The 25,820-nt window shown below is 42.2% G+C and overlaps 1 protein-coding gene across 10 annotated transcripts in view; it reads right to left on the bottom strand.

Moving 5' to 3' along the window:
* neo1a (neogenin 1a) overlaps positions 1 to 24,634 on the bottom strand; it is a 148,300-nt gene extending 123,666 nt beyond the window's left edge. For 6 of the 10 annotated variants that reach the window (XM_018683452.2, XM_018683449.2, XM_018683450.2 and 3 more), the window contains exon 1: positions 24,003 to 24,631. In XM_018683452.2, the coding sequence (XP_018538968.1) occupies positions 24,003 to 24,093 (91 nt within the window). In that variant the 5' untranslated portion in view covers positions 24,094 to 24,631. Of the gene's footprint in view, positions 1 to 24,002 lie in introns of all 10 variants that reach the window. The other 4 variants (XM_018683447.2, XM_018683448.2, XM_018683456.2 and 1 more) reach the window with 3 other exon arrangements.
* Between the last annotated feature and the right edge of the window lie 1,186 nt (positions 24,635 to 25,820).

The raw sequence follows: 25,820 nt of genomic DNA, 5'->3' as shown, positions 1-25,820 counted from the left end.
AAAACACACTTGTGTAAATATATATACTCTATGTAATGCATGGAAGGTGAGCGGTGGCTGATTGTGAAGGAGAATGGTTGAGGTGGAAGGATGAGGGAAAAAGAAGCAGCAGCAGAGACAACAGTCAAGCACAAAGGCAAACACATGCTAGGAAGAGTCACAGATCAGGACACAGGGAATAGGGATGTACCGACAGGGGTACAGGCTGGCACACTGGGATATTGTACATGTTAGATCCATGAATTAGTATGGATTAGGGGATGCTGTGTAGTGCCAACAATGTCAGATGGCAGTGATAGAAGTGCACATTTCTAGTAGCGCAGTAGTGTACTTGGAAGGGAGTTTTCAGGGCCATATTTATCTAACCCATTAGTATATTATTTCATTTGCATGGCATTTTGCTTTCATCTTGATACTGAGATGCCAATTTCAACTAAATCACACACTCTTAAAATGTAGAATTTAGTTTAACACATAGACAAGTGGAAGACGGGGGGGCGGGGCGACAGACGTCCTGGGTTGGATTCCAACACCAGGGGTGTCTGGGAATATGCACAAGCCTAAGCCAAATGCACCAGCCGGACACCCCAGCATTGTGCCTCTTCCAGGACGATGCAGGGATAATCTAAACAGCATTGTAAGCTGTGAACCAGACTCGAACCCATAAGCCATGAGCACAGAACACTCAACCCACACAGCTCGCTCAAAACCACAAAATGCACCACAGGCACATTTTATTTGCAAGGGGACAAGCAAGGAAGAAAGAAAAACAGAAATCTTATGCAAGTCAGGGATAACCAACCCGCTAAGGCTTGAGGAAAAAAAGATAAGCAGAATGGCGGTGGAACATCAATTAGTTACTCAAAACAATACCAAAATCAGCACTATCTGGAATTCAAACCCTGGAAGTTTGAACTCCCACAGAGAGGGAGTTTGTCGCTTTCTGCCCCCAAGCCAAGATCACTTTCTCCACAAGTCAGAAAGTCATAACAAGACCACTTGGGTTTCAAAATGGAGTCGGGTTACTCTGCACCACAGCCTGCTGTGGCAGAGATCATTGTGGTGGTGGTGGTGGTGGGTGCTACAGAGACAGACAAGGGTGAGCAGCAGGAGGGAAAGCGGTATCAGGCATGAGAGGGGCTGGGCTACAAGCAGTTCCCTCGAAAGGAAATGAGATGGTGAGTCTGGTAAACAGCTTCACCACTGGTCCACGTGTAGCCCATAGGCCACAGCAACACATCAGGTAGTGAGGAGGACAAAAAAAGTAAAATACAAGGAATGTGTGAGGATTCCAGCTCCATTTCTTTCACCTTGGCTCTCTGTGGCATACGCTTTCTTATCACTTAATAACCCCGCTGCTTCTCTTTTCTTATTCTTCCTCACCATGCGTATGTGCATCCCTATCCATCACCCCTCCCCTCTCATCCCTCCCCCTATCTGGTAGCAGATAGGCTGTGCAGACCTGAACATGCTCACAAGAAAGGGTGAAAGGTCACATGATCGCACAGGGGATTTACCTCCATCATTAGGATGTAAATGGATGTCAGAGAGGAAGGACAGAATTGGCATCTGTGTATGTTATGCTGTGTGTGTGTGTGTGTGTGTGTGTGTGCATAATACATGTGTGTTGGCAGTGTCTCCCATCCGTGAGGGTGAGACGTCATGGCATTGCAACAGCGCTGGCAGTAATGGGATTCAGTTAATGACAAAATTAATTGAGGGTCTGACGCCAGCAGGCACTGATAAGGCTGCTCTCTCTGTGTGTATATACTGTAGGTGCATTTTAGTGTGTTTGCGTGTGTGTGTGTGGTCGGACTGCATTAGCCTACCCAAGAGGAGGATGGTTCCTAGGTGATAATACTCTCCACCGCCTTTGATATTATGGAAGGCAGAGAAGAGAGAGGAGGGAGGGCAGGAAAGGTAAAGCAAAGGGAGAGCAAGAGATAAATAAGAGGTGCAGCCAGGAGAGAAAGAGAGAGAGAGAGGGAGAGAGAGACGGATTAAGAGAGTGGGACACAGTGACTACATGCATGCCTGTGAGAGGCTGAGCACTGATAGCGCCTGTGGGATGAGTCGGTGGGTGACAGACATGCTAGAATTCGCCGCCATGCCTCAGAGGATAATGCAGCCCTCAGCATGAATGTCTAGAATAACAACAACCACTGCCTGTATCACTAACTGGACCCACTATATGTAGGGAATGAAGTGCGAGAATCTGAAAGGTAACAATGGCAGAGGAGCGAGACCTAAATCCCATTTAGTCTGGTTAATGTATTGAGTGTATGTATGTATTAGTCTAAAATATTAGAAGGCTTTGCTGAATACTTATTTCCAATTGAATATATTCAGAGTTCAGATAATATTGAATGAAAGGGCTGCTCCTCCACATCTTTATCCAATTTTATTCTTTCCCAACTGCATGTCAAAAGGTCTGGTCTATTATGTTAGCTGTGCTTCAACTTTAAATGAGCTGTTTATGAATGAACACACTTGATGATATAGGCCTATTTTTCTCCAATCTCTACAAGTATTCTTTTGAAGCAATTGAAAGCACTAGAAGTCACCTTTCTTTGGACCTTTTGCAACAATGGATGATGCAATATAACAACCTTCTATGTTAATAATGCAGAAGAAAAAGTAGAAACTTTTAGTTATATGCAGTATTTTTATGTATCTTGTTGGGTATTGGGTCGCAAATACTGGGACCCAAAGTTCACAAGTGCCATCTGACAGCTACCAGTGAATTTGTCGATATCATTGTTGTCCATCCTGTCAAAATCATAGCCAAGCCATACCTCATCCCAATGTGCACCAAATGAGAACATGAAATATCTAAAATGAATTAAATAAATGCACCACAGAGCGTTCAGAGCTTTATGCCCCTACTAACACAATCTGTCATGTGTCAGGTGTTTTAATATAGCTTCTCATAAAAATCACTTACTTCAAAAACACCAGGCAATTAAAAGCTGTTGCAATCACACCCCTACCGCTGTCTGCACATCAAACTGCCGAAATTCCTCTTAACGTGTCCAGTGTGTCTGTGTGATAAAGGTGTGGTGTCAGTGATGTGAATGTGGGTAGACTGAGGAAGCATGGTCAGACTGTGACTGAGGAACTGATGGAGCACATGCAGCATGCTTGTCAGGAAGAGCAGCACAAGCCTGTACTGAATGGTGTGGCAATAATCTTTGTCTGTGTGCCACCAATTGTTCTGTTGTGTGTGTGCAGTGTGTTATGTGTGTCTGTGTGTGTGTGCCATGTTATTGTCTATGCCCATCAGCATGCTCGAACATGGGCATCTGTGTGGCATTTGTTTGCATTTTTATTTGCCCACAGATTTGCTTTTGTGTCTGAGTGTATGCACATTTGGTTTTGCAGCATGGAGAGGAGCTATCTGCTTGAGGAGAGAGGGGGAAGATGGGTAGTTTGGTCTGCCGGCACTTCAAAGCCGCTGTGGCTGGCTGATTGGCTGCCTGGCTCGCCGGCTGACTGAAAATCCCCTAAGGGCAAACAGACCTCAGATTTGATTACAAACCCAATAATGTGAGCTTCATATTTGCAATGTGAACAGCGTTCCTAACTCGATTAGACAAGTGATTATCTTAACGCAGCCGATAGACAGCAGTCAAAGGTGTTGAGTGAGTGAAGGGGTGAAGGAGGCGGGCTATGTATGCCCTTCTTGTCAATTATACTGTCCTTGAATAACAGGAGACAGACTTCTGTATAGATGGATGCTTATGCAAATGAAAAACTATTATTTCCTTGCGCACAATCCCTCCCATCCATCCTCACCATTAATCACTTTCACATCCATCACTCTTCCCCCCTTGTGCAACATTATAGCTTTTTAAGGCATGCTGTCACCATTTTCCAACCACAACAAAAACCATCTCAGCTCCCCTCTCCAGCCCTCAGACGTATTTCTTGCCACTGTGACACTTGGTCTCAGAGAGTGAGCTCTGTGTCTGTTTTTCTCCAGGCCCTGATTTCGAGCCAGTGGCATGATCATTAATTACCATGGAATGGGCTGTTAATGGTTGTCTGCACTGCTCTCCAACCCCCGACCCCCCCAAGCCACACTCTGCTCCCCGTCCTAGGTCTCCATGGCGACCTGTAGCTGAGTGGCTAGGGGCCTTTTACTAGGAAGTGGATGAGGTATAATGATTGGAAGGCGGGCCTGACCCCTGTGCTTCCTGTGCCACTTGACTAGGCATAGTGCTTATTAGTGGACAATTTCTCTGGCACCTCACAATGCCCCTCATTTACTAACAAGTTCAGGAGGGGCTGAATGGAGAAATCTTGCCAGACCGTCCCAGGTTAAAAAAAAGCTTGAGAGTGTTTTGGGGCGTGCCGGTGTGAACGTTGTCTTAAATTACTGCTCAAGTCTCTTGATTCTGCCAGTGCTGCCTGTCAAGTGCCTTGGACCAAGCCTCCAAGCACATTTTATTGTCAATCAGAGCTAGTCGTTTTCACTGGGATTTATGCAAGATGTATCCTCTGCAAGACCACAGTCCCTGTGACTAAACATCACGTGTTGGCACAATATGACATTAAAGGAGAACCTGTTGGCTGTTTGCATATCATATGTCAAACTGAAATGGAACAGTGGACAACGTCTTAATTTTATCTAACATTTACCCACTACCCGAGGAGGGACTTTTCCTCTCCTTATCTCATCACTTAAAACAAATACAAATGAATGTGTTCAGCTGCCTCCAAAAAGGAAATGATGGGTCTGGCCTGTATCCCATGACAACGTTGGGGAGCATATGGCACACAACAAATTCAATATGAATGTAAATGAAGCTCACATTAAAATACGACAACGGGTGGGGAAAAACAAAGACAGAAGAAAAATCACAAGCAGCTTCCTGAGTGGAGATACGTTTAATTTTCAGGTGACTCTATAAATCAAAATGCATCTGAAGCTGCCTCCCCCTTCCCTCTTTGTAAGCAAACTGCAGAGGTAGAGTGTCTGCAGCTAGATAGCAAGCTGACATTCACTAGACTGATTCTAAGCTGACTTCAGCTCAGCAAGGCCACTTGATGCTAGAAGATTAAAATTCCTTGTTTCTATGTACTCTCCTCTTGAAAGGGTTTTGTCATCCATGTGTGCAAGGTCAAACATCTCGAACACACCTCCATGGCTAGCTGCGCAGAGATGATATTGCAGTTTTATTTACACTCTCATATCGCAATGGTTGCCTGAGTGTAGGGCTTTCATAAAAGCCTGCTCTTCCCCTCTGAGCCAGACATTTTCTAAGCAGAGATGGAAGGTCTCCCAGTTCTGAGAATATAATTCTGGGCTAGATGAATCATTCCCCTTATTCCATTTACACACCTTCTCAATGTCAAACAGCAGCCACTAGCCTCCCATCTTGGGCTCAATGGCCTTTTCCCCATATTAATGAGCGTTGGAGGGGATCAATAGGATGACAGGAAGACAGATCGCCTCGGGTAGGGAAGGGAGGATGCTCCTGTGAGAAATAGGAAAACAAATTCCGATGGGCAATGCTTGCAACTTCTGAAGCCTGAGACCCCCAGCTGCCATGTCCCATCTTCACAGAATCCTCTGTGTGGTGTTAACTCACTTTATTAGTCTTCACCACCACAGACACACAACTATTAAGCAGCACAGAGGTTTGGTCTCTACTGCATTGCTGTGAAACTCAGTTAAGAAAAGGTCACCAATTATTAAATGACACTTAAGAAGCTGTTTGTTCACACAAAGATGGCCTGACTCTGCTTCATATAGATACTGTAGAGTGAGGTTTGATCATATGATTAGTAGAGTCGGAGACCTCTGACTGAACCTAAAGCCATTATAGCCACAATTGTATTCTTTCCCCTTTGCAAATCATCACTTCAGGGGGAATAGTGTTGTTCTGCTCAGCAGCATTACTGCATATAGTGCTCTAATCTACATTCACAATCTCACAAATACAGTAGAGGACATACAGTTGAAGCAGATGAGGATAATCCTGCAGAAGTGGACAGGAAATATGGTTTCTCCTATATGAGTGTTGTAAACCTGTCCTTAATCTGTCAACTGAGAGTCATACCTCCCTCCACCACCCGTTTTCATTGATTTTTTTTATTGTACTCTCTTTTGACTGTGACAATCCATGACAGGGGAATCCAACCAGACCCAGTTTCTGGTGTTATGAGCCTGATGTGTTACGTGGTGTCTCTGAAAGGAAATATACTACCTGCCACAGAGACACTCAAAACACAACAGGACTGAGTGACATGAGACACGCTGTTTGCTTTAGAGAACAACCACAATTTCAGAAAGCTGTGACTGCAGCCACCAAATATGAGGATGCCGCTGTCAAGAACAACTGCACCACAGCCTGCAATGAGTCTCCTAAGTGGCACATAATTCATTAGCCACTGAATAGATGGAGCTCATTGGAGCATGCATAAAATAAGGAAACACCCACAGCAGGTCACAAATCTATTGTCAGGGCATGACAAAGTAATATTAAGCTGAAAAGGAAAAAGTCCTTTGTATAACAGACATGTGTGCTCACACCTTTCTACCTAAGATAAAAACTGTTTTATACTGTTTTAGTGTCTGCCATAAAGTGAGATAATGAGGCAATGTCAATCTCTAGGCAAGTGGATTTTTGGAAGCCAGTAGTGTCTCCAGGGGGATTAACAGTACAGCAGGATGGTACTGTACTGCACATCTAGTTCCCATTTCTTACATACAGCATGCTATATATTCCATTTATCGTGGTGAGAGGATTAGTATGGCATTAGTGTCTTTCAAATGCCACATGTGCTGTGTTTATGTTGATGTTATCCATGATCAGCCCATACACGTGATTAGCAGTGTCACATGTACTGTAAGTGCACTTTTGAAGAAGCTATACAACTATTGTGTTATGTAACGTGTTAAATTCAGTAACAACTTGTGGGCATTCATATTTTCTATTTCTATTACTTTGCTCAGGCCTTCTTTTTTTATAAATCTCTTTTCATCCATGTTGTCCTTCTATTTCAGTCAATATCAAAATATAACAGACGAGGTTGACTGATAAAACATACTGTTTCTGCATTTTTACATAAATTTGAATTACCCAGTTTAGATGAAAGTATGTAAGAGATGTTTTTTGTTTTTTTTTTAATTTTGCTCAGAGTCAAAGTGGCCTTGCAAAAGTTGTGACAATAAACAGGACAAATAATTTAGTTGACTAACACACCCTTGCACTTTTAAATGAACTGACTATGCAGCAGATTACAATTCAGTCCAGGCTGGTGACTGCTGTTAAACTATGCATCTACAGATCATGCACAACTGTGCACTGTTAAGTGTTTTACCTTTTGTGTGGATTCTTGGGCTTACTGATGTAGATAAAAACTTATAATAAACTATAGATGTTGTAGTCTGAGCCAAGAACATTAAAAGGGTTTAGAGTTTGAGAAGCTGCTGTTTAGGGACTGTTATCTCATATCAAATGACAGATGCAATTGCTGAAGTGACAATCAAACGGGACGTAATATTAATAAAACAAGCCTTTTCCCACTGTGCATGCAGAAGAGTGTCAACAATAGCTTGTATGTACTCCATTTTATTCACACTATCTCTGCAGAATTTATTTGTCATTCATTTGTCATTGTCTGTAGGCTTCTGTCAGAAACAAAACAAGCTAATGTCCTCATCGAAACTGAGATAACACCAAACTGCTATAAAAAGGGAAACTAAACACACTCCACTACAATGCTCTTTCTCAGGCAGGTGGATCTGTCTGTCTGATGATGACTGTTTGGGTGCTGCAGGCTGTGTGGCCAGCGCCATGATGATGTATGCACACCTGCCATGGCTCCTAGCTAGCAGTCTCACAGCTGAAATGGTGGGGGGGAAGGAGGGGAAAATGGGAAGGGTAGGATAGGATGGAGGTAGGGAAGCAGGGGACAGGGAAAGAGGGGTAGACGCCTCGAGGGGCAAGGCTGGGGGAAGGGGAAGAGAAAGCAAAAGAGCTAGAGAGCTGTATCCATTATTAATGGTAGTTTGGTGTATGGAGAAAGAGATCTAATGTGGCCGTCAAGGTTGTAGTGCGTGTGTAATCGACAAAGACGGATTCTCTCACTGTGCCTCTTAAGTCTTTCCCATTCCCCATTCTCCTCTGCACACCATCTTTCCCTTCTCTCCCAGTACATCTTCCCACTGTTTCTCCGAAACAAGAAACATATTGGCTAGAGATTATCCTCACACAACAGGCTGCACAGAAGAGCCCCACAAAAGGAAATTTAGAGCTCATTAGTTGATGAAGGGATTAGATGAGACAAAGGTGAATACAATTAAATGGAATTAGATGTTTGTTGGTTATGTTGTTGCCACTAAAGCTCTGATTCCACTGTGTGAATACATCTCTAGTTTGTTACGCTGATCTATATATGCTAAACCCAAATGAAACACACCATACCTAGGTCTGACTGGACACAACACACAGACACACACACACTTAAAAACAGATATTCAGTCACTAAAGACAATTTTCCTTGTGGTGGCAATAAAAACTGTTATTGTCAAATATTTTCACACTGACCGCGTTCTTCAAGAAATAAGCTGCTAATGAGCACAACTGACAAAAAAGTCCAATATATTTTTCAGGGAGTATTTCACAGTGTGACGAGGATGTAAGCATCTTCACTGTCTGGACATATGTTTATGTGTGAGATTGGCTTTTCCAGTGTTTCCACTCACTCGTCCTTTACAACAGGACTACTGAGAGGTTTGATTTTTAATGTAAGCTCAACTCTTATGCTTCACCGCCTGTTAAAAAGAGAAGGATGCGGGGAACAAAGGGAATTAGGAAAAGGAAAATGGTCTTTAATAAAGGACGTCACGTACCTTCGGGTACTGGGGAACTCACTGAACCACAACTGTGCAGCGCCATATGGAAATAAATTAAGCACTAAAGATACTTAAAGCTAATGTCTTGGGTTGCATGTACATGTAGAGAAGCCCTTTGGCCCAGTACCAGTTGGGGCAGGCCAAATAACCGCGCCACCATGACGAATCTAATACAATTAAACACACTGAGGTGCTGGGGGGTTGACAGAGAATGATGAAGCCAACATCAAACACTGTGCTGATAAATGGAAAGCAGGGAGCGGCTGACCAGAGGAGGAGTCGGAGTGGGGGAGGGCAGTGTAAGGAGGAGGAGGGCGAGGCTGTTATTGATTGTACTGCCTGTGTTCTCGTTGTGAGGAGGAGCACGGCGGGAGGGAGGGCGATGTGTGAGGAATGAAGGGCAGGGTTCGCCCCACGGGCAGCAGTTAAAGCCTCGTGCCCCCCTGAGAACGACACCAACTAGTCTCCAATGAGCTGCCCATTGGTCACGCTGAATATCTGATTGACACACAGAACCAGTTGCCACTACTAACACCCCATCTGACCCATCCCCCTCAAATAAACACAACAATGCATCCAGGGCTGATTGAAATTCAAAAGCCAGTCTTGACGCCACAGGCATAGACAGTGATGGGCAGAAGGGGGGTGGTAGTTGTGACTCACTAGGGTCCTATAAAAACAGATGCTAAATCACTTAACAAGTCCTAAATTAGTTGCTTGCAAATCTGCTGGGACATGGGGAACCTAACAGTGCATGGACATAATGTGACTGGGTGGTGTAGTGCAAAGACTCTTGGTGTGAACTATAATATATATCACTAGAGGCTAAATGGACTACAACAAAAGGAAGACAGCCTCACTGGAGCACATTTCTTCACATGCCACAATGCAAACAAGTCATTGCAAAGCTGTGTCAAGTATCATTACAGACAAAAAATTCAATATAGGAAAAGCATGGCCAAACTGAGAGTGGCATTAGTTGACAAAGCTCCACTCTGAAGGACTGCACCACCTCCCATCACCTGAGCAGCCAAAAATCAATTTATCGGGAATGAGGACATGAGAGGCTGGTGACTGACGATGCCATGTATGCATCTCATTTTCTCTGAGGGAGGCTTTGCTGCAGGATTTATTGCCACCTCTGATCTCATTTCCTTTTCATATGCTAGTAAATCCCAGGTAAGGAGGACGATTGGGATGATACAGGGAGAGTGGCCAGCCCACTCAGATTGGACTCCTGGAATTAATCTGGGAAAATCCTCAATGCTAACCTGCTTAGTTGTCACTTAATCTAGGGGGTAAACCAAACATCAATTACACTAAGCACAAAATGTGGGCCAGATAACCACTGATCCCCTACCCAACAATGAAACCAGAGAGGTGATTTAGAAACTGGTTCATTTGATTCTTGGTGTATAATTGGCATACATGACCTTAAGGGTAGCAGATGCTCATGGAAGAAAAAGCTAATGACTATTGGGAAAAAACAAACACGCAAACACACACGCACATTGAATTTTGTCTAATGAGTAGTAGGATTGGTAGTAGAAATAACCTAAATCCCAACTACATTACCAATCTTCTCTGAATTCAGGTCAGCTCAAATACGCTTATGGTCCCCATTCAAGGACAAAACAACTTTCCCCTGGAGGGCTTCTAAGGTGACAACTTAAGTAACACTGTCTGGTTGTGAGTCACGCCTGCATTCCACAGAGGAAAAATAATGATCTGGCAGCCAGGTGAGGTTAGCAAATAGTAAACAGGTTAACACTGAGGAATGCCAGTGGTTTCACATAGCACAGACCCAAAACAATGTTCTCTCTTGTACATTTTTGTACTTTTTGTGCTATATGTTGCATGTAAGCAATGCATGCACCAGGCAGTTATGGATTCAAACTGCAACCTCCAATTTCACACAAACTGGGTCAGGTAGAACATGACCAAAACATACCCCCCCCCCAACCCAAAAAAAATCTAAAGTTATGCAATGAAATACTGCCTCATTAGCTGCCTTTTTTGACCACACCTACTGTCTACTACCTTTGAGCTATTTTTGACTAACCAAGAGAAAAGTCTGTTTTTATCACCCAACCTAGTTTGGTCAATTAGGAACACAATGAGTATCCTGCATGCTCCTGTGTGAGTACAGTTCATTTCCTGCCTTTATTGTTACAAGTGCTGGGCTCATTCAAAAGTGGATGAAGTAGAGGGGGAGAGGCCCAGACACTATTTACTCAGCAGGGAGAGACACGAGTCCCTGGCTTCCTAATGGCTTCCTGCATTTCACACAATTGTTTCCCCTCAGGAAATCTTATCGATACAGACTGCTGCCACGTTGACCAGAAAACCCACAACACACGGATACTGTGCTTTAATTAAGTATCTTTGAATGGGAGGATGACTTTTTCTGTTCCCTTAACTAAAATAGTTTTGGAGGACGTTACATGATCTATATCATTTACTTTCCAAAGAGGTAGCAGTCGTATTTACAGGTGATGCATGTGTGTCTGAAGAACTGGTGCATTACCTGTATGACATTAACTATTGATGACAAAAGAAAACTGTACTCTATGACAAGAAATTATTTTACAAAAAATTGTTTTTGGCCACACAGCTTTCATCTGTGTCACAACCACACAGTGTAGGTGCCTTTGAAATAGCCCACACACAGGTGACTATTCTTCATTCAGACTGTTGGGCTGTTAAGTATTTTTTTAAATGCGTGTGTATTTAAAATTTGATATAATCCTCCTTACTGTTACGTGAGACTGGCCATTTCGCCCTGCTTTTAGCCTCTGTGATAAGCCAAATGTGTAAAAGCACTATCTCCATATTAAATGCATAGAAATTAAATTGTTATTGATCCTCAAATTCAAACTCTTGGTAAGACAACATAAGTGAATTTCCCAAAATGTCAGAGTATTCCTTTAAGAGCATTTGAATGGCCTGGTAAATTAGATGAGACCTATGATGGAACAAAACTTCAACTGCAGATACAAATACATTTCACAAACAGACTGATACAGTGTCTTAACCAAGGCCAAGAAGCTCTCACATCTTCAAATCAGCAGTTGTGTTTCTTATGTTACGTGAGGGGTTAACACAGTTAAGCTTCTACAGCATGCACATGAACCACAGGTATGTGTGGGACTAGCAGAAAGACAACCCATAAAATCCACTCTCAACCTCTGTCTAGCACGCGAGGAATGTTCTCTGAGCGCTTCACTATCAGCATTGAGCCAGGAGGGGCTATCCTCGCCTCTTGTTTAAAGTCTGTGTGGGAGAAAGGCAAAATGGGAAAGGGGCAGTAATAGGAAGCTAGAGCCAAGAGGCTAGCTATTGCAAGGTCAGCCAATTTCTTTCTCATTAGAAATTAATTACCGACGTAGCCAGTGCAGGGGCCGAACCACGGCGTCGCTAGGCATGCCATGCATCGCTCCACGGGGAGCACTTGAACCCCTGACCCCCCCACCACGGACGCTTGGGGCCAGAAGGGGTGCGTGACATGGCCCTGGCCCAGAGACACTGCCCCGCCAGGCTGGGAATGCAGTGGCACTGTGGGGGGATTGGGAAAGGGACAAAGAAAGGGAAGAGGGGCTCCACTGATTCAGGGCTCATTGGGTTAGAGAGCTTCATTATAAAGTCCCCTGTCACTCCGCAACAAAAAGTACCCCACAGGCTAGCAGTGGCTAATAAAACCACCACTCTTTATAACTCAAGGCCACTTCTGACATCTTCTTTTGAGGAGAAATGAAAGTGTGCAACTTGGTCCCCAGCTTAATGAAAGTATTCACATATTTCAGCTGAATGAACTGTTGCTTCATGCTGAACACGGACCCATGAGAAGTGCCAAAACCGACTTGAATTAAGCTGCTTTCACACCTGCTTAATTAGATAATGTTGGGTGAATTTTCATTTAGACTTGCTACACTTCACTACAATATTATACGACATATGGCACAAACAGACTGCAGGACATATTTTAGGATCTTGCTCGGGGTGTGTGTATATGTGTGTGTGTTTGTGTGTGCACTTTGACTGAATTTGTTCAGCAGGTGTCCTGAAAGCTTGAATGACATGCTTATGCACTCAGGACTAATTTAGACCACTCCAGGTAAATGAAGTATGAAAGCAGAAAAAAGCATTTTTGCTTTTCTCTCCAAGCAATAATTCAAGCACTTGGATTGTTGGCTGCAGAGAAAAGGTTATACAAGAACTCACTGCCCTTCACAAGAGAGACATACACACTCATATTCTAAATAATGGTTCTACTTTATAGTTATTACATACCTCCAGTGCTGTGTTGAAAAGGTAATGTCTAAGAGTTTCACATTTTATCTAATAAATTAATACTTCTGCTGAATTTGGGCTTATCAAATAAATATGGTAATTTAAATTTCACTGTGTATTGTTTATTATGGTCAGAGATTAAAATTCTGTGCATTTACACAAAGATTATGACAATCATGCATCTGCACTGGACCACCTGTCAAATCTCCCTGTCAAGTCTCTGTGTTCCCCATTTGGTTAGATAGCTTACTACGTAATTAGTCAATTACTAAGTAATTAGTCAATTAAACAATTAGTCAACCGTTATACTGATAATCAAGCATTTGAGTCATTTATCAAAAGCAAAACTGACATTTGCTGGTTCCAGCTTCTCAAAGGCGAGTTTTTGCTTTTCTCTGTTTTAATTATTTTTTAATTACAGTAAGTAAAAAGAATATCCTTGGGTTGTAATGTTGGTTGGACAAAACAAGTAAATTAAACATGTCACCTTGGGTTCTGGGAAGTTATGACTTTACAGAGTAAACTATTTATCAACTGCTAAAAAAAACCTGACAAATAAATCAATGATGAAAATAATCACTGGTCTAGTTGCAGCCCTATTACACAAAAGGTTAAACTACACTTAAATCTGGCTTGGAAGAAATACCCAATTACTGTGTTCCCAAACATGTCATGCACCTCCTCATCCTAGCATGATTGAAAAGGGGGGAATAAATGAGCAGACAAGTTTAACTGTAGTCATTAATGTTCATCTCCCTGGGTTCTTGATGGGACACCTCATTAAGAATCTGTTGGTAGCAGCTGGCCTGCTATCCCACCCCATTACTGCCCCACCATGCCAAAACCTCTGCCACTGGCCCTCCCAACCCCATCCCCCACTCCAAACACGTCCCTCGTGTCTCATATGACATCTGTGTCTCGGGGTCCTGTGATGGAATGCTGCTCGCCTGCTATTCCTCCGCAGGTGCTCCCTGCTGGCTGCCATCCATTTTGCAACCATGCTGGTGCTGTGGCTGAGTGACCTGTCACAGGCTGAGACGTAGGAGTGGTGATGGGGGGGGGGGAGTGGAGTCAAGGTTCAAGGGACAGTGGTTAAGGAATCAGAGGGAATTGATGCAGCTGCTTCACTGCCCGTTGCGCACACTTCAAGCTGGATGAAAATCCTCACCTCCAGGAGCTTACTGCTCTGCCTCCACCTGCTCATCCTCCTCTTCCTCCTCCATATCAGACAGAGAGAGAGAGGGGAAGGTCATGTCTGTATTTAGACACAGCTCAAGAGACCTTGTTGTCCCAGATGCTGCTCTCAGGTTCTGTACGGCTTCAAACAGTGACTGAAACCCTGCTGCACTATATAAAGGGAGTATAGCAAAAGAGAAGTGAACAAAATTATTCACAATCTTGTGGTCATTCCAGGAATTTAATCAACTGTGCACGTGAGTCATACGGTCACACTGCAAAATTTGCGCAATCTTCCCCTGTATTGTGTAAGTCTATAAATTAGTAATGTAACTTTCCTTTTAACTTGACTTTCATATCACTGCCAACCCTACTCAATTATCAGACTCCATAAAACAGACACTAGAAGAGATTTATCATCTTCCCAAAAGGTCAAGGACCCAAATTAGAAAAAAGATAAACATAAGTAAGTAAATGAGGTGGGGTGTCATTTTATTATTGTAATTGTCCTGGTGCATGGCCACATGGGAAATGTGGTCCTCATGTCAGTTAAAAGTTAGAACCACCTCAAAGACAATTCAGCTTGACACAGCTCCATTATTTTAAGAATCTGAATGCAAGTCTTAAATCAAAACCCATCCAGTAGCTCCTGTTTTCTCAAACTCTAATAAAACGGTAGCCCTTATACCTCACTTAAGACTTGGCATTTTCATCAACAGTAAAATTCATGCACCACAGTGGTACAGTAAATGAAATTTCAAGGTGCAATTAGCATTTTCTATGGCCAAGCTCAAGCTTATTTTGTATTTGAGCTGTGTAACATTAATATAAAAAGGAGAAACGCCATCATCTTTCAAGTAAGTGCTGCTGAGGGACGCATTTATTCAACTGTGAAGGGCCAAGAAAGCAGAATCAAAAGAGACGGCCAATTCCATTACATCATGGCAGTGTATTAAAAAGGCTTAAAGCTGTAACTTCACCATTTCAGCTGCCTCTCCTGACCTCCGTCAGCTTTAGATGAGCTCAGAGTTGAGGAGGAACTGGCTCCAATAACATGGTGAGAAGTCAGCGCAGTCAGTGAAGCCCAATGCCAAAGGGGAGCTCCCTACAGCACAAAGGAGCCTCTATCTAATGCTGAACTTTTCAAAGAATCGTTTCAGCTTGGATTTAGCAGCAGAAACATTGGTTAATACTGGGAGAATTTTTTTCAGGGGGTCACCATAGCAGCAGGTGAAATCAAAATAAAACCTGGGAGGCTGAATGGAAGAGCTCCAAGATCTGGCACACAAGCTGATATATACATGACTTGTGCAGAGCCTCCAGTGGTCTTAACTCTAAACCCTAAATTGTTTAAACTTAATGTCTGAGACTCAACAATCCAGAACGCTGCTGTGCGCTGCATGCTGAGACATTGCCATGGAAAAGTACCGTGTAGGACAAAAAAATGACACCTTCTTCTATTCTTGCTGAAACCTCAACACACTACATCTTCTATGCTGAAAAAGCTGAGCGATTTCTATGGATTTCCACTTCAGAAACCAGACAAACCAGTTCCTGCCTTGTAAAACAGACCAAGAAAATAATGGAGAAAATACTTAAACTTCAAACAGAATTGTTCTGGCACCGCACACCAAATATGACGCAGCTCATTAACAATTAAACAGACACCATAGTTAGAACTCTTGGTTGAAGCTGAGCAATTGTATTGAATTGCGTTATGAGTACTGTTCAAGAAAGTAAAGAGTTGACTTAATCACCATGTTAAAAAAAAAAACTAAATCTCAGCATGGCTCACCAGTGTACGTCAATATTTTCCAATGGGAAACATAAGGTTTTAATTTATGCGAAACTTATAAAAATCTGTTCCTAAGCACATTTTTAGAAATGAAAGTTCTTTGACAAACCCAAACCACACAACTACCGACGTCTTTATAATTCACAGCTGTGAGCAAATCTGTAATTTTGTTTTTAACTAAATAAAGACCAATAAAAAAATACCAATAATATAATAAGGAGTGCAGCTACCAGTGCATGCCTTCCTCCCATTTTTGTTTCTCAAAATAGGTGCTCAGCACACAATACTGGATCAATGATATCTAGGTTGCAAGCTGCTCCATAGAAATGGTCTAATTTCTTCCAAATCGTCTCAGTGGAAGTAGGTAACCACTTTCTTTTTTTTTTTTTTTTTTTGCTGAAGGGCAAGTTCAAGTCGGAAAACTCTTTTAACCTTGTTGATAAAACAGCTGTTCAACCCCAGATGGGTGGCATACGCCTATACAAATACCCACCCAAATTCACTCACACACACACGCACACACACATCCCACCATGACTAAAGCTGCCAAGAGCCACAGGCCGGGCACAAGATGATGGCAGCCAGCGCGACTGAGCAGTGCTCACAATCCTCTCTCTGTGACTGACTGCCCCCACACCCTTTCAGCACATGAAAAGTTCCTTTGACTGAATGAAGGCTGAGAGGCTGTGTGTGTACATGGATGACTGATACTTTATGAGTGAGTGTGGAAGATCTTTCCCCCGTACACATACTGGTAAACCTAGCATCAGTTATATGACAAGCATGGTGAGGATGACAATGTTTGCGCTCAGAAACAACAATGCAAGTTAGTTTGGTGAATGAAACACATCTGCCTCAGTCTGAATGTGTATTGCTGGGGCACAAACAGCAATAGGATCCATAAAAAAACAATTCTGGGTTGGGAGTAACAGGATTCAAATTGCACTATCCATACTGGACAATAACGACGAACAAAAATCATTATATTGGAAAAGTTGCATTGATTCCTGTTTTTCCTGTATTCTCTTTGAAGCACAAGCTACTTAACTGCTGCACTACACTACGAACTACACCATTGAGAAGACTCTCAGGTTAATTCATCACACCCTGGACGTCCTCCAAGAAGACAGCAGAGAATAAATTCATGTCTGAGAGCCGCAGGATGTTGGAACTCCAGCAGATACACTGCAACCAAATGAAGGTTATTAATCAGTCTTTCAAGAAGAATATTAGTCTCTCTTAATTTACAGCCAGGACTGCTGCCAGGCATGAGACCCGCCACCTCACAACTACATTAAATATAATTTGCACTAATTATATTTAAGGTTCTTAAGAGTAACAACTGATTGTAAAAAAGAGCTTGCAAAATCTAAAGAACCTACAAAAAGGTAACATCAACTAACATTTCCATTTCTTCCTTGTGTAGCTTACGCTCACTGAGTAAAGTCTATGTTATATCTGTCATTCTGAGGCGCTCTTGCTTCCTGTTCAAATCATTAAACATCATCTCCTCTTTTGTTTCCTGGTGAAAAGTCACTATCTTTCAGGTTTATGTACCTGTTCTGAGATGCCTTCGTGAGACAATGCTTCAGTAGAAAATCTCTTTGTCAATATTGAAACATCCCACTAGACATCCCACATCCTTTTTCTCACAATCAACAGAAACACTCAGATATGCTTTTAAAGATTTCAATCAAAGCAGCAAGTCCAGCAATTCAGAAGAATTAGAAAATAAGAATTCAAACATTTAAAATGGCTTATGACATCTCATTTTAATAGGAAATGTATGTAATATGCCCGTCCCAGGGCAGTAAAACCAGTTCTGTGTATAAGAGAGCCTTGTACTCATTAGTCCAGGCTCATCTGACAAGCACAGCGTACATGTGTCATAATCCTATGCAGCTGCCACTACCAACAGGAGACACCATGACAGGAGCTCAGCAGAACCAAAATAGCTAAAGTTTGAGGAAAATTTTCAGGGAAAAAGTCCTCACTGTCCTGCTAGGCTTGTTAAATGATTCCTTTGGAAGCCCATTCCTTTGAGGTTTTGCTTGAATGCCAGGCCAGGGGAAAATACTTCTTTGCTTGCAGTACACTACTTAAATCTAGCGTCAATACACATACACACACACACACACACTGCCATTTGCTGCCGTCATGCTGCACTTATAAAGGAGACGTGCACTGACACACAGAAGCTTGGTTCCTGCAGTTCTTCTGTATGCAGTTTAAAGACTGGACAATGCCACGCTGTCCTGAAAAACATGACCAACTGTGACTGCAGTCTAGCGGAACATAAATATTATACAATGTGTCATGCTGCAAGACTACTAGCTTGTTATTCACACAATCTTCACTTAAAAGTAGTTTTTAGCCATTTTGTGTGCTGTGTCTGATGGAACTACTACTATCTGCACATGAGAATGACACTTTATTTCTTTTGGTTTGACATAAACCCTTCACACACAGTGGCCACTGCAACAATGCACATACACATAGTAAAATAACCCACAGAAAAACTGCTGATTGGAGGATTGAGAAATGTGGGCAGCAATGTTTAGTCAAAAGGTAATGCCTTGTTTCAAAAACAGAAACTGATAAGATTATATCAGTGCAGCACTTTGCCTAATAAACTGTATTATACATTTCAATGTCTAAAACACACAGTCTGTAAATGCACTCATAGGATTATGCTAAAAATATAAAATAAAAACTGTACATTTTATACATGTAAATGCAAGGCTTGAGGAGCAGACCAGAGCATGGCAGAAATCACCTTATAGTTGAAGTGCACAGAAGCTTAATAACAGAGATGATAAACTACAATGTTATTGTCATGAACCCATGATTTCAGCCTCTTCATTGTATGCTTTGCTTACAATGTTGCAAAATGTGCATCAGCTCCAAGGAAACTGAAAAGACTCTGCTCTCCCAGAGGTCATTAAGCCTGAGCATCATTCAATCACGGCAGAACAGGGAAGCCTGGAGAGCACAACAGCACCACAGTGGATTAGAAATTTTGCATTTCGTTCTATTTTTAAAAACCAAAAGTACAAGAAAAGTGGAAATCAGCGAAGCAAACATGTTTCCAACGACATCTCCAGTTAAAGATAAAAATACTGTTGATGTAATGTCCCTTGGGTTAGCATGAATTCTCAAAGGAGTCATCACACAGGGCAGTATGGACAGCTTTATGGCCCCTAGACACAACTTTTTTCAAACTCCCAGCAAGGTTTTCCAGCCTTCTTTGTTTTTGACATGAAAGGGCCAGCAGACACAAAGAAGACAGACAGAAGCCGGATTGGCAAGGTGCTGCGTCTGACATCTTTTTAGGCACAGCAGGAACACCTCTGAATCTGAGAGAAGTTCTGCCCCAGAGAAGAGTACACTTGATGTTAGATGCTTTTTGTGAACTGACCAATGATAATAAGGCACAGGCCAGCTTTCAAAGTAGATCTTAGAGAGCTGATGGTTCAGGACAACACCTAAACTCCTTTTGCACCACATTAAATAAAAGGGTTTTCCCGTGTCCAGAGACCAGGGTTTCCCCCAAGGAAATTGATTAGAAAAAAAAAGAGCTTTTCTTCTCTGCAAGTACAAAATGTCATGATGAAACTGGTGAACAGGAAACTGCTGCTACAAATGTAGAACTTTTAACATTAAAATAGCTGCGCTGAGACTGAAAAGCAAAGGAGCTTGCTTCCCACATGAAAAAAAACCTGAATTTTCTGATTTTTATTCCAACATATTACCTTGATTAATTGCAGCAAAGTGGATGTTTATTGAGTAAACCCAACTGATCAATTACTGTCATCTTCTGAGCTGAGCCTGACAGATTCTTACATCATCATTTCTTTTGGGAAACAAATTTGTCTTGCCCTACAAATCAGAAGGCAATTGTCACGCCTACTTACAGCTGCTGCTTGTAACGTGAATATCAGTTGGTTTTCTGTGCTGGAGTATACTGAATGCACTGGTTTTGTTAATGGAAAATACCAATTTTTTTTTTTTTTTTAAAGACACTGTTGTAGACAAATTCTCAGCTCACCACCTGCAGTGTCACCCACAGTGCATAAACACACAAAGGACAGGGTTTTACGAACAGAAATTTGTATGGCTGGGTAATATGGTTTTAATAAATGTAACAATATTAATGTTTTTCCAGTATCAGTATGTATGAATCTGTACCAGGATCAGAATCGCAGGAAAGGCTGGTATGCAGGCTGAGGTGGAAAGACAGGAGAAGTAGACCTCTGTCACATTTCTCTGTACCACACCACACTATAAGCAGCTCTGATAGAGGTAATTTCATCTTAGCAGGGGGGCAGCAGAAGCCGTGGACTTGTCCATGATCCGCTCTGGGTTTTAGACCATGATGCGGGCTGGGCTTCCCTCCACTCAAAACAGCCCTCCCTTCGCTACCACGAGCAACCGGCAAGCTGGCCCGGGCTATGTCTCGGACACACAGGGGGGCTAATAATGCCAGTTAGAGTAAGAGTTTTAAAACAGCGTGCTGAATAGCAATCAGTAAACATAGAGAAAAATACTGGAATAAAATAGTATAGTGTGTGGAGGGAGAATTCAAATCTCTTCAATCTGGAGTGCAAACATTAAACCTCCTGACTAACAGCTGACGCGTGAAAGTTTGATATGCTGAGAAATGGGATTAAACCATGTAAGCTTCAAGATGTGCATTTTTTCCAGCGTGCAAAGAACAGAGATTTTGCTATAGTTTAACTGCACTACGTCTATACAACTTCATGCAGTTCAGCATACACTTCTGTTTTATTTAATCACTATATGTCAGCAAATTAGCAGACAGGCAAGCCTTGTTAAGATTAAATAAGTCAGTAGTCCTACTGGTTGCTCAGATAGTCAGCTAAAAGCTTAAGCTGTAAGCAGGTGATTACGCTGACCCCCAGCCACCAAAGAGACGCAACAGCAGATGCCGTTCAATCTATTCAGAGGATATTGATCCACCTTTCCCTCCTGCCAATTACATGTGATAAACTGCTGCAACAGTTACTGCAAATTATCTCAATAATTGTGGTCATTTTAACCACTACAGACCCACAAGCGGATCTTGCCGCTGAAATAGCAAACAGGAACAAAAGCACAAACAAGTTGTTATTTTTTCGACTGTGGTCTCAAATTGCTGACCTCACCATGCCATCTCCTACCCGAGCGCACTGAAAAGCAACAAACTGAGCTCCCACATCAGGGGCCACGGCAGATCAGTAGCATTTCCTAATGGGGGTGGTTTCATTAGTGAAGCAGATGAATCAAACACTTGGCCAAGTGTGCAATTATCCGTCTCTCGGTGGATGGAGGTCATTAGGACTTTATGAGCGATTGGAGCCCATAAATAAATGATCAGTAAACAGCATACTCTATACAGCAGAGACAGCAGGTGACTCTGCATGACGTCCCCTCTCAACTCGTCATAAGATGATCTGAATGAATGGAGAAGGTTGAGCTGTTTTGATCTGAGGATGAAGTTGCAAAATTCGTTTGTGTCACAGAAACCTTTCACTACACTTTGCATGCAGATTTCACTGTAAAATGAGTTTGAGGAGTGAATTATTGTTGAAATTCAGGATGAATACGTTTTTGAACCAGCTTTTTGGAATTCCTATTTCTTCTCCCCACACACTGGGGATGCAGGACCACCTGGGATTTCCAAACACAACAACACAAAAGGTGGTAAATTATGTTCTTAGCAGCAGAGTCCACACAGGGAAGACCTTAAATGCACCAAAGAAAACGACAGTTGTTTATAAACGCCGGGTAAGGCTGCATCTGAGGTGGTCTGTGAGGATAAAACCCCAGAGAGTGGTCTGTAAGAGCAGGCAGGGTTGCCAAATGTTTACACATTTCAGCAAGTTATTTGCATTGTCCTCAGGGAGACAATCAGCACACAATTCCCTCCCAGCAGGATTACACAGATAAGATAGAGCCTAAATGGATTTTTACACTCCTCTAACAGGCACTTGTTTACAAAAACCAAACTTCTGGGGCATTTTTTTAAAGTTCCAACAACTTCTAAGAGCTACAGACAAGGAAGTGGTAAAAATAGCAGCAGTTAGGCTGAACTTTTTTAACAGGTTAATCCAAAGTAAAATAAGAAGTGAGACTATCTATTACATGTGTCCCCAAACCAAATGAGCCAGACTGCAACTCTTTAAGTTACGGCTGCAACTCTGCCAACTTTGATAAAGATAAGTTCTGGCCACAGTCAGGACCTCAAAGAAATGTGTTTTGAATAAACAGATATTTTCAGAGAAGGGGACCCCACAATTAGTAATTTGAGACTCTCTCTGCGTGTGGGTCCCAGTCCAATTCTCTGGAATCAATCAAAGCTCCCAAAGGAACTCCCTGGTCCCCTTAATCTCCTGGTTTTATTACTTTCCAGACAGTCAGCCTGTTTCACCCTACCCCCATCTCTCTCTTTTGTACTGATCTCCAGCAAAGCCAAGGAGGGGCTTTTTTCTCTCCCTCTCTCTCTCTCTTTCTCTCCCTCTCTATCTCCCCTTCCACCACTGCAGAGCGCTTCTAATGCAGGAGAGGGTCTTTCATCAGGCTCCACACGCAAGAGACCCCAACAGCTAGCAAAGGCCCGTCATTCAGAGGCCTGTCTTCTTTGCAAATTCATTCTTTTTAACCGGCACAAATAAACAAGCTTTCAAAAGGCACATGGACTGCCTTCTTTTTCTTTTTTTGACACAGACACACACACACACACACACACAACTATTTTGCATATCACGAGAATGATGGAAAAAACTGGGCCATGTTGCACAAGAGTCAGTTATATTTGCAATTTTCCAGACCACATGCTGCTGTGTTTGATAACGTCTAACAGCTTAAATGATAAAGATATGACTGTCACGATAGGGTATGTGATAAGGGCTGGAGCTGTGCACTCCAATGACTGCTGGAAAGACAATTTTTTTCCTCACGGCTCTCCAATTCATTGCCAGCACTCACAGCTTGGAGTGCTTATAGCAGATTGTGGTGGGTTAAGCTGAAACATACAGACTCTAATCAATACCTCTAATATGAAGAATTCAGCTCTAATATCAGTGTAATGTCTCTCTACAGAGCACCACCAGTTGGAATAAGACATAGCGAAGTGCACACTGCAGTGCAGTGCCCTCACTTCAAAACAATTAACAGAAGCAAATGAATGAGGTTCTGTTTATCCATCAGCTAAACATGTATTGACGCCCAGGTAATGAGATGTCTGCTGGACTGATGATGCTGGCTCATTACCTGACAGTGAACACTAATGACTCTTCTTTGCAGAGTGTATTTTTTTTTTTTTTTTTTTTACAATTTTTTTTGTCAGGTTCAAGTTACATCCATCCTTTGCATTTCCATGACCACTGAGCTAGTCAAACACAGACAGATGGATGATCTCAGTTCAGCAAACAAATGTGATATTTTAGAATTTCAAATACACTTGCACACAACCCACAGACGTGCTCGTGAAACAGCTTTATCTCATGTCTATGAATGATCTGAAAAGGCACAAACACAGAAACCCATAAACAGCGTCTATGCAGACAAAAGGAAGGGGGGGGGCATGTTGCTTTACAGCCTCAAACAGGTCTGGTCTGGGAGTAAATAGTGTGCCCGTTATGGAAAAGTAGCCTACTTTTAAAGTTGTGTAAATGGTGAAGGAGTAGCTGACCTAATCCCAGCAGAATTAGCTGCCTAGCTCCATGTCTGATTTCCAGAGCCAACAGCTTGCATTCCGCGTCTTTCTATTTTTTTCCCCCCAACTCGTGATACATTGTAGGTAAGTTTCTTCAATCGTGATGTGAACAAACACACATACAGCAGGACAACTAACAGTGAATTAAAGGTATTTACCTTTGTCGACATGCTTTGCCGCGGTGGTCGCCGTGTAGAGAAAGGTGAGACAGAGGAGAGAGAGGAGCGACAGAGCTCCCCGCTCGGCCATCACTTTTCACAAATAAATCTTTGCAGGCTTCAGGAACCCCGGGGAAGCTTTTAAAAAAAGAAATCCTTACAATCCCCGGGCCACCTCCCGTAAATGCACAAGGGATAAAAAAAAGTTCAAAGTCCTAAAATGTGCAGGAACATCCGGAGCCAGGTAGTTTTAAAACTGGCCGGATGAAACATGTAGCTGGAGAGAGAAAGCCGCAGGTTAGAGAGAGACTGTTTTCTCAACTTGGTCGAGGCAGAGGTCGGAGAAAAAACACTGAAATCAATCCATTGCCACGGAGGCGCAGCGCAAGGACAAAAACATTTGCGTGCGACTGAGCAAAACCGCGCCGACTTTACTACTCCGGTATGTGTCAAGTGCGTAAAAAAGACTAGAAAGAGCTCAGCTGGAGAAAAGATAAGATCCGACTAGAAGGAGAAATCTCCGCCGCGGCCAGCTCACTGCTCACGGACGGGACGTAAGAGAGCAGCGTGTTGAAGGGCTGGATCTCCACCGGCTCTCCGGAAAACAGGGTGTGGAGCCACACGGAAGTTTGGATCCTGGCTGTCTGAGTGTGCTCAGGCAGACTCCAAAATATGGTGTGGGATTTCAGTCCAAAGACAACACCTCATCTCCACGCTGGCGGGTCTGCTGCCCTGCTAAAATTAGCTACGCGAATTTTACACCTTTAACAGCGTTAATAACAAGTTAATACAAACTTCGCAAGAGCCAAAGCAGACTTACTCTATACGATTTCTATCACATTAAAGGCTCAACTTGATACTAAGTGAATACATGACTACAATATAATGAACAACATATAAATTATATATTAAGATTGAGTTAAATAATTCTATTTGGAACAGGTTTATCACTAACTAGTGCCAAATCCAATACAATACATTTGTTCTTGCACTTATCACTTAAGTTAAGTCTCATGGTAACTAAGCACTTAGTATTTATTCAAGCAGTGTACTTAAATACAGATTTGAGGTACTTTTACTGTACTTGAGTATTTTCATTCCATCTTCATTATATTTCAGAGGGAAATCTTTTTTTTCTGCACAAGAGTTTTGCATAAGAAACACATTAAGAGTTTATAAAATGTGATGTTTTTTTGTTTAAATGAAACTACCAGACCTGGCAGTATAGCTGAAATAAGTCTATGAATCTATTAGTTGATAGAAAAGTAATTAGCAACTATTTTTTATAATCATTGATTCATTGATTATAATCATGTTTAAAAAAAAAAGCCAAACACTAAACGTTTTCAGCCTCTTAAATATGGATATGAATTAATCAATTATCAGAATTGCTACCAACTTACTTTTATGCTAATCTATTAGTCAACCAATCATCTAGGCTTTACAGTGCTATGTGGTTTGTGGGTGTCAGGAGAAATGATGAAACGTCCCTGTATAGTGGAGTTCATTGGGGCCCAAAAGCAATTGTTTGCCCAAGGGCCTCATAGATAATCCTGCAATGAGGACAGCTGTGCTGACAGGTTCAATGGTAAATTGTTGCATTTATATATCAACTATATACCTTGACAAGCTTATACTAAAGGCTCTTTGCTGTGGAGTTTTTCTTTCCCTATGGTCAGCACTGCTTTATGCAGCTTTGATTTATTTATTTAGCATGGTGGCCTGAAAATAACATAACATAATCATTTTACCCAAAAAACTCACCTTCCTCTAATCTGTCCTATTTCTAGAATAATAACATCATTACAAATTAGATGG

Source organism: Lates calcarifer, linkage group LG2 (genome assembly GCF_001640805.2).
Source record: "Lates calcarifer isolate ASB-BC8 linkage group LG2, TLL_Latcal_v3, whole genome shotgun sequence".
Taxonomy (NCBI): domain Eukaryota; kingdom Metazoa; phylum Chordata; class Actinopteri; family Centropomidae; genus Lates; species Lates calcarifer.
This window is presented reverse-complemented; position numbering and strand designations above follow the sequence as displayed.